Source organism: Xiphophorus maculatus, chromosome 13 (genome assembly GCF_002775205.1).
Source record: "Xiphophorus maculatus strain JP 163 A chromosome 13, X_maculatus-5.0-male, whole genome shotgun sequence".
NCBI classification, from domain to species: domain Eukaryota; kingdom Metazoa; phylum Chordata; class Actinopteri; order Cyprinodontiformes; family Poeciliidae; genus Xiphophorus; species Xiphophorus maculatus.
This window is the reverse complement of record NC_036455.1, coordinates 8,724,237-8,745,384: the sequence shown is the minus strand read 5'-3', so window position 1 is coordinate 8,745,384 and position 21,148 is coordinate 8,724,237. Positions and strand designations below refer to the sequence as shown.

The 21,148-nt window shown below is 38.4% G+C and overlaps 1 protein-coding gene across 1 annotated transcript; it reads right to left on the bottom strand.

The window, feature by feature from the left end:
* Positions 1 to 458: 458 nt before the first annotated feature.
* Positions 459 to 21,148, bottom strand: LOC102237625 (pleckstrin homology domain-containing family O member 1). The gene is made up of 10 exons (XM_014471202.2): positions 20,877 to 21,148; positions 18,988 to 19,137; positions 10,545 to 10,685; positions 6,719 to 6,823; positions 6,543 to 6,644; positions 6,168 to 6,467; positions 4,996 to 5,093; positions 2,645 to 2,807; positions 2,458 to 2,570; positions 459 to 1,731 (listed from the first exon to the last, which is right to left on the bottom strand). Exons 1-10 carry the CDS (start codon positions 20,901 to 20,903, stop codon positions 939 to 941), a joined length of 1,992 nt encoding a protein of 663 aa, XP_014326688.1. The 5' UTR covers positions 20,904 to 21,148; the 3' UTR covers positions 459 to 938.

The following is a 21,148-nucleotide window of genomic DNA, read 5'->3' as shown; positions in this document are numbered from 1 at the left end:
CTAAATTACAAGTAACTTTTCAGCAAGAAATAGTAGCTTTTTTATGTAAATAATTCCATAATATTGATAGAAAAGTTCTAGTTCAACTGACAGATTATTTTTACTGATAATGTAGGAAAATGTCTTGTTATAAGTTAAATAATCTGTGGAATTTGTACTTTTTTTGTTAATTTTAAGGGGGACATATTTTTTTTACTTAAATTTGGATATTTACTGTTTCTAAAAACAGCCAAAGTGCTTAAAAAATAGTGATTTCTGGTGACTGGAAAATTAGTAATTTCAAAAAACATCCAAATGTAACCTCACAAATCAGTGATCACTGCCCGTTGCTTAGCAACTCAATCTGAGGTCCAGGATGTTTAGTCTGCTGTTTTTATTGCTCTATGTGCTGTACAATGGCTGCTGGAATAGACAAGTGTTTTGTTCTTGACTTACCATCCAGAAACCACTTGCTGCGTTCTTGTTGGTTGTGCAGGAGGCTCTACTTCTGCTTTTCAAAGTTGTATGGTTGCGTATCTGTTTGCAGCCATTTTAAAGTGAGAATGTAAACACTGATTTGGGGGCGTGGCCAGCAGCAGCTTATTGGGATTTAAAGTGACAAAATTCCCTGAAACAACTGAAAGGAACTCTAAATAGGCTAAACTTACCAGTCTGAAATCTAATTATCTGATAATTATGTTATGCAAAACATGTAATGAACTTTTTGTATAACCCATAGATCTATCCTATTCTGTTCAAAGAAGCATAGTAGGTCAACTATAAGGAATTATTTACTTAAAACAAGCCTCTATTTCTAGCAGAATTGTTACATTTAAGTTAGTTTTGTCTTATTTCAAGAGCACTAAGGTTTTTGCAAAAAATAGACCAAACAATTTGGTGAGATTTAGTTTTTTTGCAGTGTAAGCATGCAGAGCAGCGCTGCTGGATGTTTGTGCTCGTCATGGCGTCTCGGACTCCTCCTCGTCCTCCGGTGACGTCGGGGAGGTCGGAGTGTCATCCTCCTCTCCGGCTGCGGTTGCTGCGGTCGCCGCGGGCTGTAAAGCCGCCGCCGCCGCCATCGTCATCTTCTCGTAGGTCCTCCTGCGCTGCCGCCTCAGCGTCTGGCTTTGCAGCTCCTTCACCTCCTGCAGGACCTCCTGCGCCTCTTTCCAGGACGACACTGCCTCCTCCAGCAGCCGCTCGGCCTCGGCGCGCCGCCTCTCCACCTCCTGATCCTCTCCGGGCTGATCCGAAGCCGGAGGGGAAAGGTGGAGTTTGTCGGGGGTTTTGGGCAGGGTGGAGTCGAAGGATCTGTGCAGACCTGGGGAGTTTTGGTTCTGCTGGTTCTCCTTAATGATGCCCAGATGAGGGGAGTCAGTTTCGCTGCCTTGCAACGAACCGGATCCCTCCGCCTGACAGGAGTTGGATCTATTCAAACATGGCGGTGTCTCGGGAGTCTTCTGTGGAGGAGAATGATCCTTTCTGTTGGAGCTGGAACCCAATGACCCCTTCAGTTTTGGAGCGTCGGAGCTCTTTGATCGAGGAGAGCCACTCGGCTCCTTCAGGCGAGGGGATTCGGCAACTTTAGCTGCAGGAGAGTGAGACCCTCTGGAGCGAGGCGAGTCGGCAGCTTTGGAGCGGTTCTTCTTGGCTTTGGATCGAGGAGACTCTCTTCCTCTGAGGCGAGGCGAGTCTTTGCCCCGGAGGCGAGGCGAGTCGCTGCTCCTGCTCCTCGGAGACCCCGACGATCTACTGATGGCGAGAGGAAACTGTCAGCTAGGACTGAAATGATTAATCAGATTCATCGATTTTTTTAAAATAATCGTCAACTAATTTAATCATCAATTAATCATTAACTACACTATGCAGACTCAAAAAAGTTAGATGTTGGAAAAAAAACAACCTATTCAGAGTAATAATTTAACCAAGCTGGACAAAATATATAAACAGTTTGCGTTAATTGGATTAATCATGATAAATTGATTATTGAAATAATTGTCAACTAACTTAGTAATCAATTGATTGTAAACTAGAGTATGCAGACTCAAAAAAGGACATTTGCTGGAAGAAACACCAACAAACTCAGAGCAGTCATTTAACCAAACTGTACAAAATATTTGCCAGTAAAATAAAAACACCTTTGTCTATAAATATGTTTTGCCCAAAACTCCCGAAGTGGCATTTTGTTATATTCACCTGGTTAAAATTCACTAAAGATTGAATTTTAGGCAATAAAACATTTATTTTCCTAATTTAAAAAGTAACTGAATTGTTTATTTGCATAATGTAATGTATTTCTAATATTGTATAGAAAAGGCACAAGTGTTTAAATGAAAAATTTGTAGAATATACCAATTTGTTTATTTGATTAATCATCAGAATAAATGATTAGTCGATTAATCATCAGAATAAATGATTAATCGATTAATCGTCAAAATAAAATAATCTTTAGTTGTAACAGAATGTGATGAGATCAACCTGGAGTGTGGAGAGTCTGAGCCCTTGAGGTGGTGAAGCCGAGGGGAGTTGATCCCCTTCAGGTACGTTGAGCTGCCGCCTCGTTCTCTCTCCGCTTTGGCCTTCTGCAGCTCCTATAAACGGCGACATTTACCATCATTTTCACAGCTTACAGTTGGAGGGACAGAGGTTCCTGAGGAAGTCCGACCTGCAGCCTCATTTCCTCCAGCAGCTCCTGGGCTCTCTGCATCCTCTGGGCGATGAGGCTCTGCAGCTGGCCGACAGGCTGGGCGGAAGAGCCGCTGCCCGCCTCCTCTTCGGTCGGACAGCGACGAAGAGCCGAACGAAACTCTGACCGAATCATTGCTGGTCTGGAAAAACAGATTGAGTATTAAATCATTTTCAAGTTCATTTTATTATCAGCCTCTGTGCGTTCAGAGCACCAGAATCCCATCAGTTCACATTCAATTTATGATAAGTCTACTTTTCTGGTCATTAGATTGAAATGTACACTTCAAAAACAAAATTTTACCAAGTATTTTTGGTGTAGTTTCTAGTGAAAATATCTGGAATAGACTGGAAATAAGACAAAACTAATTTACAAAAAACCTTTTCATCAAGATATAGGAGCTCGTTTTAAGGCTATAATTCCTTCATACCGCTAAAACAGCGCAATCAACTGGCACTGTACCGTTACCTAGCAACCCCAGCCAAGCCCAGCCGGTAACCTAGCAACAACGTTCTAGTTCCACAGGCAGTTCACTTATAACAAAACATTTTTCCCATGTTTTAAGTAAAATAATCTGTCTGTTCATTACAACTAGTACATTTTCATCAATATTAAGGAATTATTTACATAAAACAAGCTCCAATATGTTACTGAAAAGTTTATTTTAAGTAAATTTGATCTTTTTTCAAGGTATTTACACTAGAAATTACACTAAAAATACTCGGGAAGATTTTGTGCTTTTGCAATAAAAACAAACCTCAGTAAAGACTTTCTGCTGTAACTTCATTAAAAATGGTGATTCTGTTCTAACTTAGGAAAGGTGAAAAACTTTCTGTGGCAATCTGATAAATAACAATAAAATTAAGAGTAAGTACACAAGCCAATAAGATAAATCCCATCAATGCATCCAGTAGCTCTAACTACAGGAACATCCAGGTTAAGTCAACAGACCAACCATGAACAAGCAGGTCAGAGTCACTGACTCACTAACATGGTTCTGACAGTAAACCAGAATAACTGGTGAAAATCCCAATACAGTGAACCCTGTTTCTCACTGGGGTTGTTTTCTGAAAAGAAGCCTGATAGGCGAAATCCGTGAAGTAGTTACCTTTATTTTTTTACAATTATTATACAGAATAATTAAATACTCTACATTGAAACCAAAGAACAAAACCTGTTTTCAGGCCTAAGCGTTTCTTAACAAATATAACGCTTTCTTACAAATAACTACAGTAAAATAATCATTTTGATCATCAATACAAAGTACAGTAGGACACATTGTATTTCACTGTTCCTCTGACTGTGACGCTGCGGCCTGACTCCGCTCTCTACTGGCTTTTTCTCCTGAAGCCTGTGGTGCAGGTGAGTTTTTTCGAGAGAAGAACGTAGTTATCGATAGTTGTTGTTGTCGCTCTTTTTTCTTCTGGGCAAAAATATTTGCCAAAATTTGCCAAGCTGTATATTTAAATACCGTAATGTTATTGGCACACAGGTAGAGAAGAAGCGCGGAGACTGTTTAGCCAATCAGGACTCAGAACACAATGCACTGTGAAAAAAAACTGCACAAAAAAACCTGCGAGGGCGTGAAAGGTGAACCGCGTTACAGCGAGGGTTCACTGTACATGCAAAATGAGAATATGCAAAATCCAAACAGAGGCGCCTCAGTTGGGATTCAAATAGGAAAGAGGCAGAAATGCATCTCTCTCTTATTTACAACCAACACAAGTCCAGAGTTAAAAGCACAAGAATCAAATTTGTGCTCACAGTTTTTGATGCTTTGACAAGCCATGATTTTTTACTAGTGGACACATTTTCAGATTCAGTGCTCATATTTCACAGTTCCTGCACAAGTTAAATTGTCTGATTGTCCAAAAACACAGGATTTGTTAAAGTGCCCGTAAAATTTAATTGATAGTCTCTAATATCCTTCCTGATAGCATAACAATTAATATATTTAGATGTAAAAGAAAAAAAATCAGCGTGACTGTAATTTATTAAATCTGACATATTTGGAACAGAAGAGGATTAGGACGACTGAGATTAAAGCCAGACTTCAAAAATTGAAGTCAGAATTCTGAGATTAAAGTCAGAATTTCACCTTTAATCTTAGAATTTTTCAGAGGTTCAGCTTGTCCTCCAGATTACGGTGCAGATGAAGGATTGATTTTAAAACCTGCCATTTCTCTAGGTTACTGTAAAAGTGGATCAAATGAAATTACCAGAATATTTGTTCCAGAGCCTCTCCCCAGTCAAAAGAACCACTTCAAGATGATAATCTAGTAATTTCCAGCCAGATTAAGAGGTTAATCTGTGGTCTGTGGATGTTTCACCTGGAGGACAGGACTTCATCCATGGAGGCGCAGCGACTCCGCCCCTGCATGCTGAACCTCTTCCCTGGCTGCGGCGTTCGAGACTGGGCCTGAAGGACCTGAAGGGGCAAAGGTCAGATGAGCAGTTTGTGGCCTAACGGGTTCACAGATAATGATCCACTGACCATAAAATCGCACAAATAGGAATAAAAACAATAAATTAGCTCAATGGAAACATACCAATTAAAAAAAAAAATCTTGTTTTTCCAGGTGAGATGGTTCATGCTGGTTTGAAACGTCTATTTTCTGTTTTTTACATCCATGCGTAGCAAATCAACCTGCTAGCCTGGTTGATTTGCTCCAAACAACATGCATGAATATTGATAATTGTCTATGTTTTTTGTTTTAAATATCTGAAATCCTGCCAAGCTGGTGATTCATCCACAGATTTCACTCCACAGCGTTGTTTTTTATTTTTAACTAGTTATGAAACACAGTGGAGAAGAAACCTGAAACTGCTACTGTGTCAGTTACTCAGCAGGTCGTTGCTAGGTAACCAAAGAATGAGTGAGTTGCTAGGTAACCAAAGAGTGAGAGAGTTGATTCCACACTGCAAAAACACAAAATCTTACCAGGAAAAAGTTCCAGTTCCATTAGAAGATTATTTCACTTATAACCTGGAAAATGTCTTGTTATGCCAATAAGACTAGAACTTTTTCATCAATATTAAGGAATTATTTACTTAAAACAACCTCATGTATCTTGCTGACAAGTTACTTGTACGTTAGTTTTGTCTTATTTCAGGTGTATTAAGATATTTGCTCTAGAAACTTAACAAAAATTACTTTGTAAGATTTTGTGTTTTTGCAGTGCACCAACATTGCTTGGCTGGTCATGAGAGATTAAGTGGCTAATGTCTTCTCTGTGCCTACATCTCCCAGAATGCTGTGCAGTTCTGGATCAGAGCTCAGTGAATATTCTACATATAGAATATTGAGAATTCTATCTGATGTGTTATTTATTGATATTGATCACATATTTATTGCGATATATATTGCTATTTATTTATCATCCAGGCCTTCTAAAAACAAGTAGATGGAACCAAATCAAACTCACATTTTCTTTTTACCACATTTTCAGAGTTTGCTCAAAAACCTCATGACAGTTGGATGGAAACATAGTGAGTGTCTCACCTGGACTTGCTGGTTCTTTTGGACTTTCGAGGCGTCCAGGTGAGGCTGTTTGCCCCAGGAGCGCTCGCTGCCTCTCGGTAGGCTCCCTGTCTTCACTTTGGGCTCTTTAGTCGTCACCCGCAGCTTCGAGACGTCGGTTCCCGCCCGCTGACGACCCCCGACCCCGCCTCCAGAGTCATCTTTCTGCAGGTCAACCCGGAAGCTGTCCTCCCAGGATTCGTCGTCGTCATATTCGAGGCAGAAACCGTCCTCCTCGGCAACCAGGTCAAGGGTCAGCATGCCGTGGGAGGAGGTGGAGGCCTGAGGTTTCAGAGACGATCTCATGAAAAGTGGTAATCCAGAATAACAGGAAGGAGGAATGGGGGATGTTTGTACCACGGCCATGAGGTGTCCTCTGGTCGGCAGCCGGCGGCTGTGAGGGATCTTCGCCCGATCTCTGGTCAGATGATCCAGAGCACTGTCCTCCTCAATGGTCACCTGAAAGCCCATTGGAAAGACATCAACATTTCCACCTCAAGCCCTTATAAACCTGCAAAGAAACCAGGTCAGACCTCATCGAGAACTCTGTTCTTAGCCTTGATTACAGCCACGTTCAGCGTGTTGATCCAGGACTCCTTCTCCTCCGGACTCACAGCCAGAAACACCAGGTTAGGAACCTGAAAAAGACGACATTTAATCTTTTCTGACCAATATTTTAAAGGTGACCTGCACATAGTTCCCACCAGTCTGAACTGGAAGCATTCCACACCATCTTAGTAGGCGAGAACAATGCATAGTGGACCAACAGCTTTGAGACCAACAAACAGAAAACACTCTTCACCAATGTACAAGAGAAAGGTACATGAACAAAATGGCTGCTGTCAGGATCAACCCGTATGAGAAGAAGGAAAATATTTCAGACGATGTGGACAAGCTGCCTCCGATCTCAAACTATGATATAGTTAATAACTGCTTAGTGAACAGGAAGAGTTTGTACGACATGGAGGAGATTCACAACCTGAAATCTATGAACTCACAATCAATATTTAAACGGATTTATAAAGAACGTACGAACTCTTCATGTGAATATCAAGGTTCTGGTGACTGGCAGAGTAAATACATGTAGTAACAAACACGTAGGCTACATGTCCGTCTTAGCTAGTAGATTAAAGCTACATTAGCTAAGCTAATTTTGTTAGCTCAACTGTATGTACTACAGTAAATATCACTGACATTTATCTCAGTATTTACACACAGTTGGGTAGACTACTCAAGTAGTTATATTTTTAATAAGTTACACAGGAATGAGGCGAGATCTGGTTCTAAGTTTGTGGCTTATTTATTGTTGTCATAGCAACTCCATAGCAACAACCTGCCGCGACACCAGTCAGTTACAAAGTTTACACAAGTGGGACATCATGAAAACTATGTGTTATGTTAGCAGACAAAACATTTTCATTACATTTTTTCCACAAAATCATTCTTAGATAATGAGATTTTGAGTTCCTTTCAGAAAGTTTAAATCCACTTTAAACTTTCAAACAAGTGATAAATCTAGTGACTTTTCTCTGTGTTGTCAGCTGGGATATAAAAATACAATCATGTTTTCTGTGAGATCTTTAAAGCTTGGGAAATAGTTTTACAACCAAAACTCTGCTTTAAATTTCCCTACAGCTTTCCCCTTGGTTGAGTTTTATTTAAGTAAATGGGGATGATTGTGAACGCAGACTTCATTAAAAACAACAAAATAAAAACTAAGTATGCGTTTCCTCCCAGTCTATCTAAATGTATTCCTTCATATTGGTCTATCATTTAGGAAAATACCTGAAAATTTAAAAATTAGAAAATTTTAAGTGGTGTTAATACTGCTACATCCAGTTTTCCAGAAGGTTTTTTCCTGCAGTTCATCAAAAATGCTGCAAATATTTAGATAATAAAAATATCAAATGCTGAGTTAAAACTACACACATCCATGTTTACTTATGGTTAGCTGTTTTAATAATAAACAAGTTAAAACTTTGACATTTAGCGACTTTTTAGAAAACCTTCCAGAATCTTAATCTTTAACGAAAGCGGACATAATCTACCACACACGAGAAAGCCGTTTCAGTCACGATTTCTCTTCCTCAGAGTTTGCACGACTGTAAGAAAGAGTAAGCAGGAAGACTGGCATGTGAAAGTGTTTCAGGGATTATTCTGCTGTAACTCGCAGACTAATGGGATTCTGCAGATTAAGCTTTTTCAGGGGGTAAAGAAAAACCATCAGGGCTCGGCCAGTCAGAGCCTCTCAGGGCGTGTGGGAGAAAATAAACGTTTAGATCCACCAATCCTGACGGAGGAAATGCTCCAATGGGGCGTCTTCGTTGGACAGTTGGGACGGCATAATCTCCGGAAGCAGAGGACAGACGGAGACAAGCAGAGACACATGGAAAGGACTAACCGTAGGAAGTTCAGAGAGGATAAATGCAGTCTAACCGCCCATAAAATAGTTGATGTAACATTCTCACATATCTCTCTGTGGACAGGTCTTTCCGGTTCCTGACCAGATTGTGCAACTAAAACATTGTGAAACTGGACAGAAAGTGGAGGACAAGGGTGGAAGAAAAACAACACAGGCCTAGTGACCAGGAAACAATAAAAACAAATTAAGAGCAGAAACAGGAAGTAAATTATTCTGCAATTCAGCAGCCATTATGTGCAGGTTAATGGGAATCTGTTGGTCCTGAAATCAGGATTTCTGATCATGTTTGGTGCTTTTCATGCAAAGAAGAAAGAAATCAAAACATTCCAGGAAACTTAAAGTTACCTAAAATAAAATTAACATAAAAAACCAAAATAAAAACTTTCAAAGCTGCTTGGTAAATACTGGAGACATCAGGAAGTGACAGATGAACATATATCCGGTCATACATAAGGAACAAAAACCCATCTTCCAATCATTTCAGCTGGAGTTTAAAGTCAAAGTAAACCCTGTGGATTTCCCTCATAAGCCTTTTCAATAGATAATCTGAGCAGAAGAAACCGGTCGGCTAAAACCGGACGATTACAGCTGTGCAGCGTTGACATGGCGACATCATGAGATCTGCATGTAAGCCTCCTCTCTGCTCTGAATTATGGTCTGGTGGATTTGGGTCTGCATGACCTCATCAAAGCTACATCTGAAAAAAAACTTTTCTCACACGGAAAAACAAAAACTAATCGATTTGGTGTTCGGTTAAATATCCGTTCATTGTTAGAATGGAGTTAATGAAATTCCATAAGTTAATTTTTCAGCTATTTACTGAGATCCACCTGAATGAATATAACCGAAGCAGCACATTGAGTTCTGACTTTCATTATTAGAAATGTTATTAATGGGTTTTCTGCACTGTAAAAAAAAAGCATTTCTTATTTACGGTAAAATACCAGCAGCTGTGGTTTCCAGAATTTTACCGTATAAATACTAATTTTACCATATTTATGTGTAAATTAGAGAATTTGTTTTACAGTGTAGGTTTAAGTAAAATTTGAAGAGTGGATTTACACTATAAAAACACAATTTTTTACCAAATATTTTCAGTCTACAGTAGTTTCTGGTGCAAATGTCTTGAAATAAAATAAAACTAACTTACAAGTAAGCAAAATATAGGAGCCTACTTTCAGGCTCTATCAACCTTGATGAAAAAATACTAGTTCTTTTAATATAGAAATATTGATACTAGATATATGGAAAAATGTTTTATAACTAAAATAATCTGCCAGTGAACTGAATACTTCTTTAAAATAAATATTTAGGAATTAAAACAAGCTTCTATATCTTTCTTAAAAGTTGTTTTTGAAATAGTTTTAAATTACTTCAAGTGTACTACAATATTTGCACTTTATTCTAGAACAAAAATACTTGGTAATATTTTGTTTCTGCAGTGTGTTAAGCTGTGCTAATTAATGTCGGGGCCTCCGAAGCAGGTTGATCAGTGGCTCTCATTAAATCCAAGCCAAAACCCCCTTCATGTTTTTTGGAGACCACTTCAAAGTAGGAAGTGGACTATAACAGAGAGCATTCTGGGTAAATACAACCAAAACAATTGCAAGAGTTCAGCGCTAACGGACGAAATGACTCGTAGTTTTTTACCAAGAGACAAAAGAGAAATCCTGACGCCACTCCATTTTTGTTTACACTTTGTGAAGAAAGTTGTTACGCCCAGTGTCTTCTTTAGATGTTTTTGTCTCATTTCCTTCAGTGGTTCTTGGTGCAGCGCCCCCACAGGTGAGGAGGGGAACAGGTTTTTCAAACGTTATTGTTTGTTTAACACAGTGCAGTGTGAAAGTGAACCACAGCAGCTGAAAATGTAACAAATGTTGCAGATTTTGTCCCCAATGAGTCTTTCAGACTATCAGGTGGCTGCAGGCAGAACTCACTGTGTTTCCTCGCTGCTTGCAGCGCAGCAACGTGAAGCGACTGTGGTTCTTCTTGCTTCGACTCTTCGCCTTCCTCAGCTCCTCTGAACGCTCGTAATCAGCCAGGTCAAACACTTCCTGGGCTTTACGCTCGTCTTTAACCTGCAAACACCAACACAGAAAAAAATCACTCAGATTACATCACAACTGTTTATAATCCAGATGCTTGGCAGCAGCTTTCTGCTGGGGCAGCACAATCTGTGATTGAAGGAACCATGTAAAGTTTAAAATTCAGAGCGAGACACTGAGTGGTGATGAGACTTTCACTAAAAAATAAACACTCAAAAATTTAGCTAAACCTAAGGACTGGACGAAAAATCAACTATATTGATTAATCAAAGTTTTGGTTTTAGAAGATTACATTCATTTTTGTCACGTGCAGTCGTTGGGTTTCCATAGTTCAGAGTGACATCAGCGCCTCCAAGGCCACCATCTTGTTTGATGAGCGTTTTTTTCAGTTTCAATTCAGTTTTTATTTAGACTTTGAAACCAGGTCAACTCTATGACAAAATATAAGGGTGAGGGTAGGGTTCTTTTTTTTATTTAGAAAAATAAAACTTACAATGTTTCAAGAATACAGTCATAATATTAAAGCTGCAGTAAATAGCTTTTACAAAATGTGTTTTTTCCATATTTGTTCAAACTGTCGCCATGTTGTGACAGTTTGATATGAAACCAATAATCAGTGAAAAGATCAATTTCCTGATTGGTTGTCTTCTATTAAAAGCAACCAATCAGAGCCAGGAGGAGGGTCTTAGCGCTGTCAATCAAGCTCATGTACTGAATCTGCAAACCGTAGATCTTTGAAGAGCATAAGTGCAGCCTCATGCACAGCCAACAAGAATCCAGCAAGTGGTTACTCAGGGTAAGTCAACAACTATACACTGGTCTTTTCCAGTAGCCATTGTACAGCACATAGAACGGTAAAACCAGCTCACCAAACATGCTGGAGCCCAGTTTGGGTTGCTAGGTAACGGCGCAGCATCCGTTAAATGTGACTCAATAAATTGGACATTTATAAAACGGTTCATTCCAGACACCAAAAAACATTAACTTATTACCAAAAAATGTCTGGGTGTATTTTTTAAACACTTGGGTTGTTTTTTTTGAAACAGCAGAAATCCAAATGGAAGTACAAACATTTGAATTTTGTGAACGTCCCCTTAAAAAAAGGTAAAAAATCGCCAATATGTGGTGTTTTAAAGCATTTCTCCCTGATTTAGAAATGCTTAACAAACTCGTCCACATCTGTCTCTGCTGCTCGTTTAGCACAGAGTCAATGACACAGAAATAAGCTTGTGTTTGTACCACAGATTGTACCATCTGGTTCCACCCAGCTGCTCACCGATTTCATGAAGAAACCTGAAACCAAAGGACCGATCCAAACCTCCACCTTGTGGCTCCGCTATTGTTGGACCTTTTATACAGTTTGGGAGATTTTTTTTTTTTATTATTGTGTTTAATCTAATGATGTTCTTTAAAATATAGGTGGTTATTTGACCCATGACCCAATCTTCTATAATGTTTAATAATAATATATAATATTGAAAACAGCTTTTTAAAACTGAATTATTGATCATTTTACACAAATAAGAGCAGCTGTTTTCATTCCAGTTCGTATTTTTCACATTCAGGTCGAACATCTGGCTCATTAGCTTGAAGATTTTGACTCGTTTCGTTCAGATAAATAAATATGATACCATCTGTTCCAGGTGTAAAGAAGAAAATCTTTGCTGCATTAAGTCAATGGTGGGACACAGCGTTTATTAGAATAAATATGGATGTTTTACAGTGTTATTTTTGTTAAATTTATTTATTAAATTTATATGCGCAGACGATGAATCTGTTGATTTAACAAAAAATGAGTCAGGAAAAGGGAACTTTATCTAACCGAACCACTGTTTATTTTTACATTTCTTTGTTTTTTTAACTTTGTTTATTTTTATTTTTCCAATGCTATATTTAAAAAACATTAACTATTTTTACCTGTTATACCCTGAGCTAGTCACTGCACAATCCGTACCATCAGCTAATTCACATATGTGCTAGTAGAAGTACTTCCAGGGAGAGTATTTTTATCAATTTTTTTTTATTTTTATATTTCAGTGTAATCATAAAAATAGTATATGATTTAAAGAGAATAACAAGAAATGAAGATAAAAACGGTTTACCCGCATTTTGCTGAAAAAAAGTGAAGTAAACGTAAAGAGAGTAATAACCAATAAGGCTAAAGGTTGTGATTATTATAAAAGCAAATGTTATTTTGTCGCAAAAATATCTTACAGTCCTGCAAGTCCTGATAATATTTGAACTAAATTATGAGTGTTATTATTCATTAAGAGAATTATAAAACTGTGTAGAAAAATAGGTCCTCTCATAACATAAATAAATATGTTACACTTTGTCACGTTTTAAGAATAATCCATAATTATTTATTCAAATGAACCAGATAATGCTGTGACAGAGAGAATATAAATATTAAATAAGAAGAATCCCAGGATTTAGGTTACAAATTAGCAACCCCAGCCCGTTACCTAGCAACCCTGGCCCGTTACCTAGCAACCCCTAGCGGAACTCCTGTGTTTGGTCAGTTGCTGCTCACAATATCACATTCATGAAGCCAAAGGTCAAACTCCAACGGGATGCTTCCTCCAAGAACTTCTTAATGATGAGTCAAATATCAAGAAAGCTGCGCGTACGGAGACGATTCTGGAGATGTTCCAGATTCATGACCCATCTGCTTGACAACCTCTATGAGTAACTGGCCTTTTGTTTGATTTATTGCTGGCTAATAAACATGTTTTATATGTCTTACAATTTTCACAAAAAAAAAAACAATGGCTGAACAATGAAGCTTCATTGATTCATAAATGGGTTAGTTGGTGCCATTTACCCATTTTTTCTACATTTGTTACGTTTGGGCGATTACATAACAGCCCAATGATCGGGAGACAGAACAACGAGATTCAGTTGCATCACGTTTTTATCACACTGGTGACGCCACGTTAAGCATTTGGTTCCAGTTTGAGTCCAAATGGGAACTCTCCCCTAACCATAAAACCGCGAACCGCTCAGTGGAAATGAGGAAATACAGAACGTCTATAAAACTCAGTTCTTCTTTCTCTGTCCAGCAGGTCTCACAAGAATAAATAAGAAAGAATCAAATCAAACATCGTAGTTCCAGTCGTCGCGTGGATGCAGCATGATGCTCATAACATAGCAGCATGCTGCATGATGCTCATGCATCAGTCGCTGATTTGCACTTGCAGCTGAAACGAGTCGTGGAGAACATGGCTGCATCTTTAATCGATTAGAGACGGGGTTTTCTACCACAGCTGGTGTTAGAACCAAAGGCTGCAAAACAAAAGACGGCATAAAAAAATTCTGAAAATTAAATTAGAAAAAATAAAAATATATAATCAGAAAGACATAAAATGCAATAAATGAAGAAGAAAAGTTAAATTCAAGTAAAATAGACAAAGTAAATATATGAGAGCAGTTCTGTCACAATAAGCAATAAATCAGTTAATTGCATATAAATTAAATGAGCCTAATAATTTCTATTTGTGTGATTTACTGTTGTTTTCTCTTTTGTTCTCTTTCTACTAAAAACTGGATGGTAAAAGTCTCCAGTCTGGTGATTTTATCTCAACTAGCCACTTTTTTTAAAGGATAATTTTATTTACATAGACTTTATAATTAATTGTATTTGTTATTTCAGTTGCTTAGTTTATTTATTTGGAATATGTAAAATGCCTTCCAGTTCCAGTGTTAAATATTCATTAGAATTGAAAGTTTATTGATCTTTGAGAATCTCACATTATTGAATGATTATCATTATATTACACAACAATATTATTGTTTATTTCAGCATCGTCTGGGACTTTTAATCACCCAGAAACATAACTACTGTGACATATATGAGAAACACTTTGTTTCCCTTTTAACAAAAATAGAGAAAATCTTATTTAATCATTAATTTCAGGATATTTTTTTGCTCCAAACAAAACAATCTAAAAAAGCCTAAAGCAGCTTTTTTTAGTGGCTTAAAATAATAAATATATATCTCTATATGTTTGTGCTTTAGTATCATAATGTTAGAAGTATGTTTAGTTTGTCTGGGATGATGAATGTTAATGAAATATTGGCAATATTCCATTTAAATGTGATATGGATTAATTTAAAACGAGTTTGTTGAACTTGAGACGTTTTATGAGCTAATAGTAATACAAGACTGTAATACAAATGAATAAAAGTCGCTTCATAAACACTCAGAAACCTTTAAATGTATAAAATTGTTCCATATTTTGATCATAATAAGGATAATTTAACATTCCTCTGTCATATGGTGTGTTTAATGGCTGCAGGGTTTGTGGAAGTCACATGTTGAGCAGCCATCAATACCATGATCAATACTACAATCTATACTATTTACATGGAGCCTGAGCCTCAGCACCGCCGACATGGAGACGTTTCAGAAAATACGAGACAAAAAAAGGAGCTTTGGGTGGCCGGACGATCAATTATCTACATTTTTCATGAGAAATATCTGCATGAAGGAGGAATGTCTTCTCTGCTTTAGTTTCAGAGTAAAACTGCTACTTTTAAAAATAGAAATCCAACACACACACACACACACACACACACACACACACAGCGCCTCTGGCTGCAGTAGTTAGCGGACCCGGGTCATTCTGAGACACAGAAACAGGACGAATCCCCGAGACTCACAGTGAAATAAATATGTAATTACAGGAAACACACACAGGCTTTTTTCATCGCTTCACAGCAGATTGCAGTGATTTACAGATTCTCACTTAAGCCTCAGACTTGTTTTCTTCTCACCCTTGAGCGCGTCGTTACCCAGAAATCTAATGATTTATGATGTAAATAATAAGATCAAACTCCCCGCAGCATGAGCTAGCAGCACTAACTGGGTTAGGGTGAGTCATTATGACGCCGCTCGGTTCGTTCGGCCGACCTCGGCGGCAGCAACAATAACAGGAACACGAGTTTCTGCAGCTAAAATAGAGCCGAACAGAACGAACAGAACCTCTCTCAGCAGAAACACGCACTTCATTCCTGACTCTGCATCCGCATGGAGCTGGAAATGTCTATTTTTAAAGAAGCGTGAATGGGAAGCTGGCGAACGGATTCTGGTTTTATGAAAGATGTTTTCAGTACTTTAGTTATTTCTGCAGAGTTTGTGTTTGTAACCAGTTTGTGATTTTCTTCTTTCTGGTTTTATCTTACTCTCTGTAATCTTTCCACTTCTTTGTCCCCTTAAATCAGGTTTTAACAGTTTCTGCTTTTAGTTGAGGGTTGATCAGGCCTGTCGCAATTAACCAATAAATCAATAAGTCACATGATAAATCAAAACAAGCTCAATAATTTCCCTTTGCCTTATTTATCAATTTTCTCTATTTTCTCTATTTCTACCAAAACCTGGATGACTAAACTCTTCACTGTTGTGTTTTGGTCTCAGATAAACTTTTTTTCAAGAACAATTTGTTTGCAGAGACTTTATGATTAATTTAATTTGTTGTTTCTGTTGTTTTATTTATTTATTTTGGATTTTTAAAATGTCCTCCTGTTCCAGTGTTCAATCATTTAACTCTTAAAGTTGCTCTTAAAGGGCCGGTTGAGCCAGAATCTATTGATCTATAATCTATAAAACCCACTAAAATATCTGCTAAAATATCAATAAACATCTGTTTGTTTCAGCATTCGATAAGTGTTTCTTAAAATTAAATAACATTAAACATATTTTCACGCTGATCAGGCCATCCAGGATTTTGTCCTTTTCTTTTGCAATCAGAATCACAGATTTTGTGTTGCTGAATTAGAAATATTTCTAAGGAATTTTTTATTATATTTGCACTAAATGATGCCAAATGTGACTTTTTATTAATCGCCGTATCAATCACAGACTATAACTTGATATTAAGTAATGCTAAGTCACTTAAACTAAATGTTTTTGACCAATTTTGAGAAATAATTCAAGTACAATCAGACAAAAATGTGGGGATCTGCTGATTTTGTGAATTTTGCATATTTGTAAAGAACTGAAAGGACTTATTGATGTCGTTTGGAGTCTAGAGGGCCACATAAAAAGCTACAGCGGGCCATTTTTGGCCCCTGGGCCTGTAGTTTGACACGTGATATTAATCATTTAAAGTGAGTATAAACTAATGAATGGTCGGTACAAACAGCTCCTTCTTATGCAGGGAAAAAACAAAACAACAAAAACAAATTGACCAACTGTTGAAGCCATTTTTATTGTTCAAACTATTCGCCGACAGACGGCCTCCACCGTCTCAGACCCGCCTGCCTGCCTGCCTGCACTCTGTGGAGATAAAACCAGCTGAGATGCAAAACTCAGAAGAAAGTGTTTGAGAAAGTCTGACTCAGCGTCCTGTGTGTGGAGCTGCATAAAGGACAGTTACGTAATGCTGGAGCAAAAACAGAATCGGTGTGAACACTCAGCACTTAGGATCCAAACTGCCTCACTGACAGGAAGGCTCATCTGATTCCCGACACGAACAAACGGCCTGCAGTCAAACCACGCAGCATTAAAGGGGACCAGTTATGTTAAATTCCCATTGTTCAGGTTTTTGAATTTTCATTTGGGTCTCGACTGCTTCTAAAAACAACCCAAGAGCTTAAAAAAAGCCCGGCACAGCCAGTTTTTGGGAACAAGTTTAAGACTTTTGGTGTCTGGAAAAAGAGCCATTTCAAAAACCTCTGGAACGTAACATTACAAATGTTACGTTCCATTACCGTTACCTAGCAACCCCAGCCAAGCCCAGCCCGTTACCTAGCAACCCAGCTGGAGTTCCAGCATGTTTGGTCAGCTGGTTTTTCTGCTGTACAATGGCTGCTGGAAAAGACAAGTGATTTGTTGTTGATTTACCACTTGCTGCATTCTTGTTGGTTGTGAAGGAGGCTTTACTTCTGCTTTTCAAAGATGTGTCGTTGTAAAATTGTGCTTCTGTTTGCAGCCATTTTCATGTGAAAGTGTAAATGTTGAGTTGGAGGCGTGGCCACCAGCAACTTATTTAGATTTAAAGAGACAAGAAGCCCTAAAACAGCTCAAAATAGGCAGAACTGACCAAACTAAAATCTCACTAATTAGGAATGATTTTGTGAAAAAAATGTAATTAATGTTTTGTACAGTCTGTAGATTTATCCTAACCTGTTAAAGGAAGCATAATATGTCACCGTTAACATTAATAAATTTGTCTACCACAGAGCAACAAAAAGATTCAAACTGATGTGAAGCAGTTTCTCTAAAGAGGATGTTGGATTTTCATAGAACAGGAACTTGATGACGGCGGTTCATGTGAAACGTTTCAGAGCCGACCGGCCATCGTCTGAGCTGGAGGTAAACACAGATTACAGCACATTGTTCCTCCCTCGACTCAATAAAACATCCATTTTACATCAACTGACTTTATGAAACATCTAAACAAACAAAGTCACATCCTCACTTTACTGGAAACCTGGAGATTCTTAGATTTATCAAGATTTAAATCAACATCACAAATGTTTGACCCGTGTAATTTACCCAGGATGCAAATATTCATCAACTATATCCATATTTTATTGGACTGTTTAACTAGTAGCTGTTGCCATAAGTCAAGTTATTTAGCACAGTCCAAAAATTATAGTCCTTTCAAATCTCTTAACTGTTTTAATTACTTTCCTGGTTGTCTTTATTCTTGATTTTGGTGTATCAGTGTTGTTTTATGGATGTTTTTAATCTATTCTCAGCTGCTTCTAAAAACAAGCACTTACCGGGCTTTATGCTGTTACCTAGCAAACTCAGCCAAGCCCAGCCCGTTACCTAGCAACCCAAGTGGAACTCCAGCACATTTGGTGGTCATCTGGTTTAAGCGCAGTATGCGCTCTACGATGGCTGCTGGGAAAAATGCAGCCATTTTCACATAAGAATGTAAACGCTGAGTGGGGGGCGTGGCCAGCAGCAGCTCATTTGGATTTAAAGTGACAGCGCCCTAAAACAGCTCATTCTGAAAGGAGCTCAAAACAGAAGACTGAAATCTCTTAATCTAAAAATTATTTTGTGAAAAAACTGTAACGAACGTGTTTGGACCACTGACCATCCCAACCTGTTCAGGGATCGGTCGCCGTTAGAGGAACACAAACTCTGGGAGACAGAGTTTCTTTTTCACTCTCCAACATCTGATTCCTGAGTCAGTCGCTGCTGCTAATCTCCGCTGCCGCTCCAGGACACAAACCGTCTCCGTCTCTCTCTGACACTAACCCACAGTGATGTCGCTGACACCAAACAGCTGCTGAAGCTCCAGGCCCAGAACACATCAGGCAAAACGACTCCCAGTCCTCCCAGTGCCGTCCCATTGTTTCCGTTTCGCTTGTTCCTCACCTCCTTGTCTGAGATGTAGAGGTGGTCTCCTTTCAGCACCAGGTACCGGCTCCGCCACAGCTCCCTGAAAATCCCTCGACCGCAGAACTTCCTGATCCAACCCGCCTTCTCCGGCTGCTGGACGGCGAGCGGACCGGAGTCCTGGAAGCCCTGAAACAGAAGAAGAAGAAGATAAAAAGAAAACAGCAACAAAACAAGAGAAACCACGAGTTCACAGCCAACATGTCACCAACAAATTAAATAATTATAGAAAGAAGGAAGGCTGATCAGATTAATCGATTATCAAATTAAGAGTCAGGAATAAAGTGCGTGTTTCTGCTGAGAGAGGTTCTGTTAGTTCTGTTCGGCTCTAACAAAGTTAGCTTCACCCGGTTCAAATTCTGTAAAATTAAATCTATTAATCCAATTATTAGTCAGTTAATCCAAAATATAATCAACAGATCAATCCTAAATTGTATTGATACGTTAAGCAGAAAGGGTTGAAGTATTTTTATTTCACAAATGATCAGGTGTTCAACCAAGGAATGCTGTGTTATTGTATTTTAGGCAACAAAATTTAATTATTTGTTTATTTGTATCTTTTAATGTATTTCTAATATTGTATAGAAAGGTTTAAATTTAAAATCAGCAGAATGTGGCAATTTTGTATCCAGTTAATTGACGAATCATCATACTAATCGATAGATTATTTGATAACCAAAATAACTGAGTTGCAGCCCTAGAAATAACTAATTAGTGTTATTAATGTGATTATTGCATAAACGAGAAAAAGAAGGAGCATAAAAGGAAAAACAATATTTTAATTTCACAAACAAACGAAAAAAGGATTAACATTAACTCATAAGAAGATCAATTAATCTTATTTTTAGGTTTAAAAATGAGGAATGGCTGGAAAAACCAGATGAAAGCAGATAAAAAATTAGAGAAAAAAACAAAGTTAAAAGGTAAAGCTTTGATCTGAGAGTCTGAGAGTAGAAGAGGAGGAATAACGTGTGACTGATGGAGGAGTGCAAATCTTCACGATGATCGTGTTTGTCATGATCTCACTGCTCTCCGTCAGTCTGACCTACTTTAATTGCATAACAGCCCGACTCCGACAGAAGTAAGAGGAAAAAGAAAGCTGAGCGAAGAGCTGCAGAGAGAAAGAGACGAAATAAAACCAACCAGGAGGAGAGAAGCAACAGGACCTGACGGGGAAAAACTTTCAAAGGGGAAAATTCAAAGAAACAACAAAAACAGACATGAAAGTTGAGCTCAAAGTGGTTTGGGATGTTTTATCCTCTGATCTGACAATAACAGGTTTCAGGATTCCAGTTATTTATCTGGAGGGAAAGAAGAAGAAGAAGAACATTTTGAACATTTATCCCCCAATTTTTGACTCCATCTTTAAATTAGTTTAGTAAAAAGAAAAAATAAATTTCCTCCTCAGAATGTGTGTGAAGCGTTAATCTGAGGATCCCAAAACCTAAATGATGGTGAAATGTCATGAAATACGCACTCAAGATTTAAATGTTTAACAAAACCTGGGTGAAAACATAAAAACAAAAAAGGTTGAATAAAATATAATTAAACTTAATTTATTTACACAATAGATGAATAATAAAAATGTTACAAAATATGTTTATTCATTAATTCATCAATGAGATGTAGATTAAGTTAAAGTTATTGACGGAAACGTGGCAGTGATTAGAAATTTCAATGGAGCAGCGTGATGAATATTGATAAATAACGAACCTGATCAGAAATCTGAGGGATTTATTTTCACATTTATACTCTGCTTTCTGCCAAATTAAACATTTAAACAGCTTAATCCCGGATGAATGTTTAAAACTGACTCCAAAGCTAAAAAAAAATAAAATAAAATAAAGAATAAAACGTGTCTGACTGACCCGTCTGCTTTGGTTGCTTTTCTTCATCCTCCCTCCTCTTCACTCCCGGGGGGAACCGCTCGGTCGGAGCGCTGGGGAAGAAGGAGGAGGTTCGGTCCGGCCCGGAGGGAGCTGCAGCCCGGACTCTGGTCGCTCCGGTCCCCGGTGAGGTCCTGGTGTCGGTGCCGCCGCGTCCACTCGGGTCCACGCCGGCTGTGTCTCCTCCTCAGAGCCGCGGCTGTTGTCTGAACACAGGCTGCATCTTTTCCTCCTGCGCGTGCGCGGACCGCTTT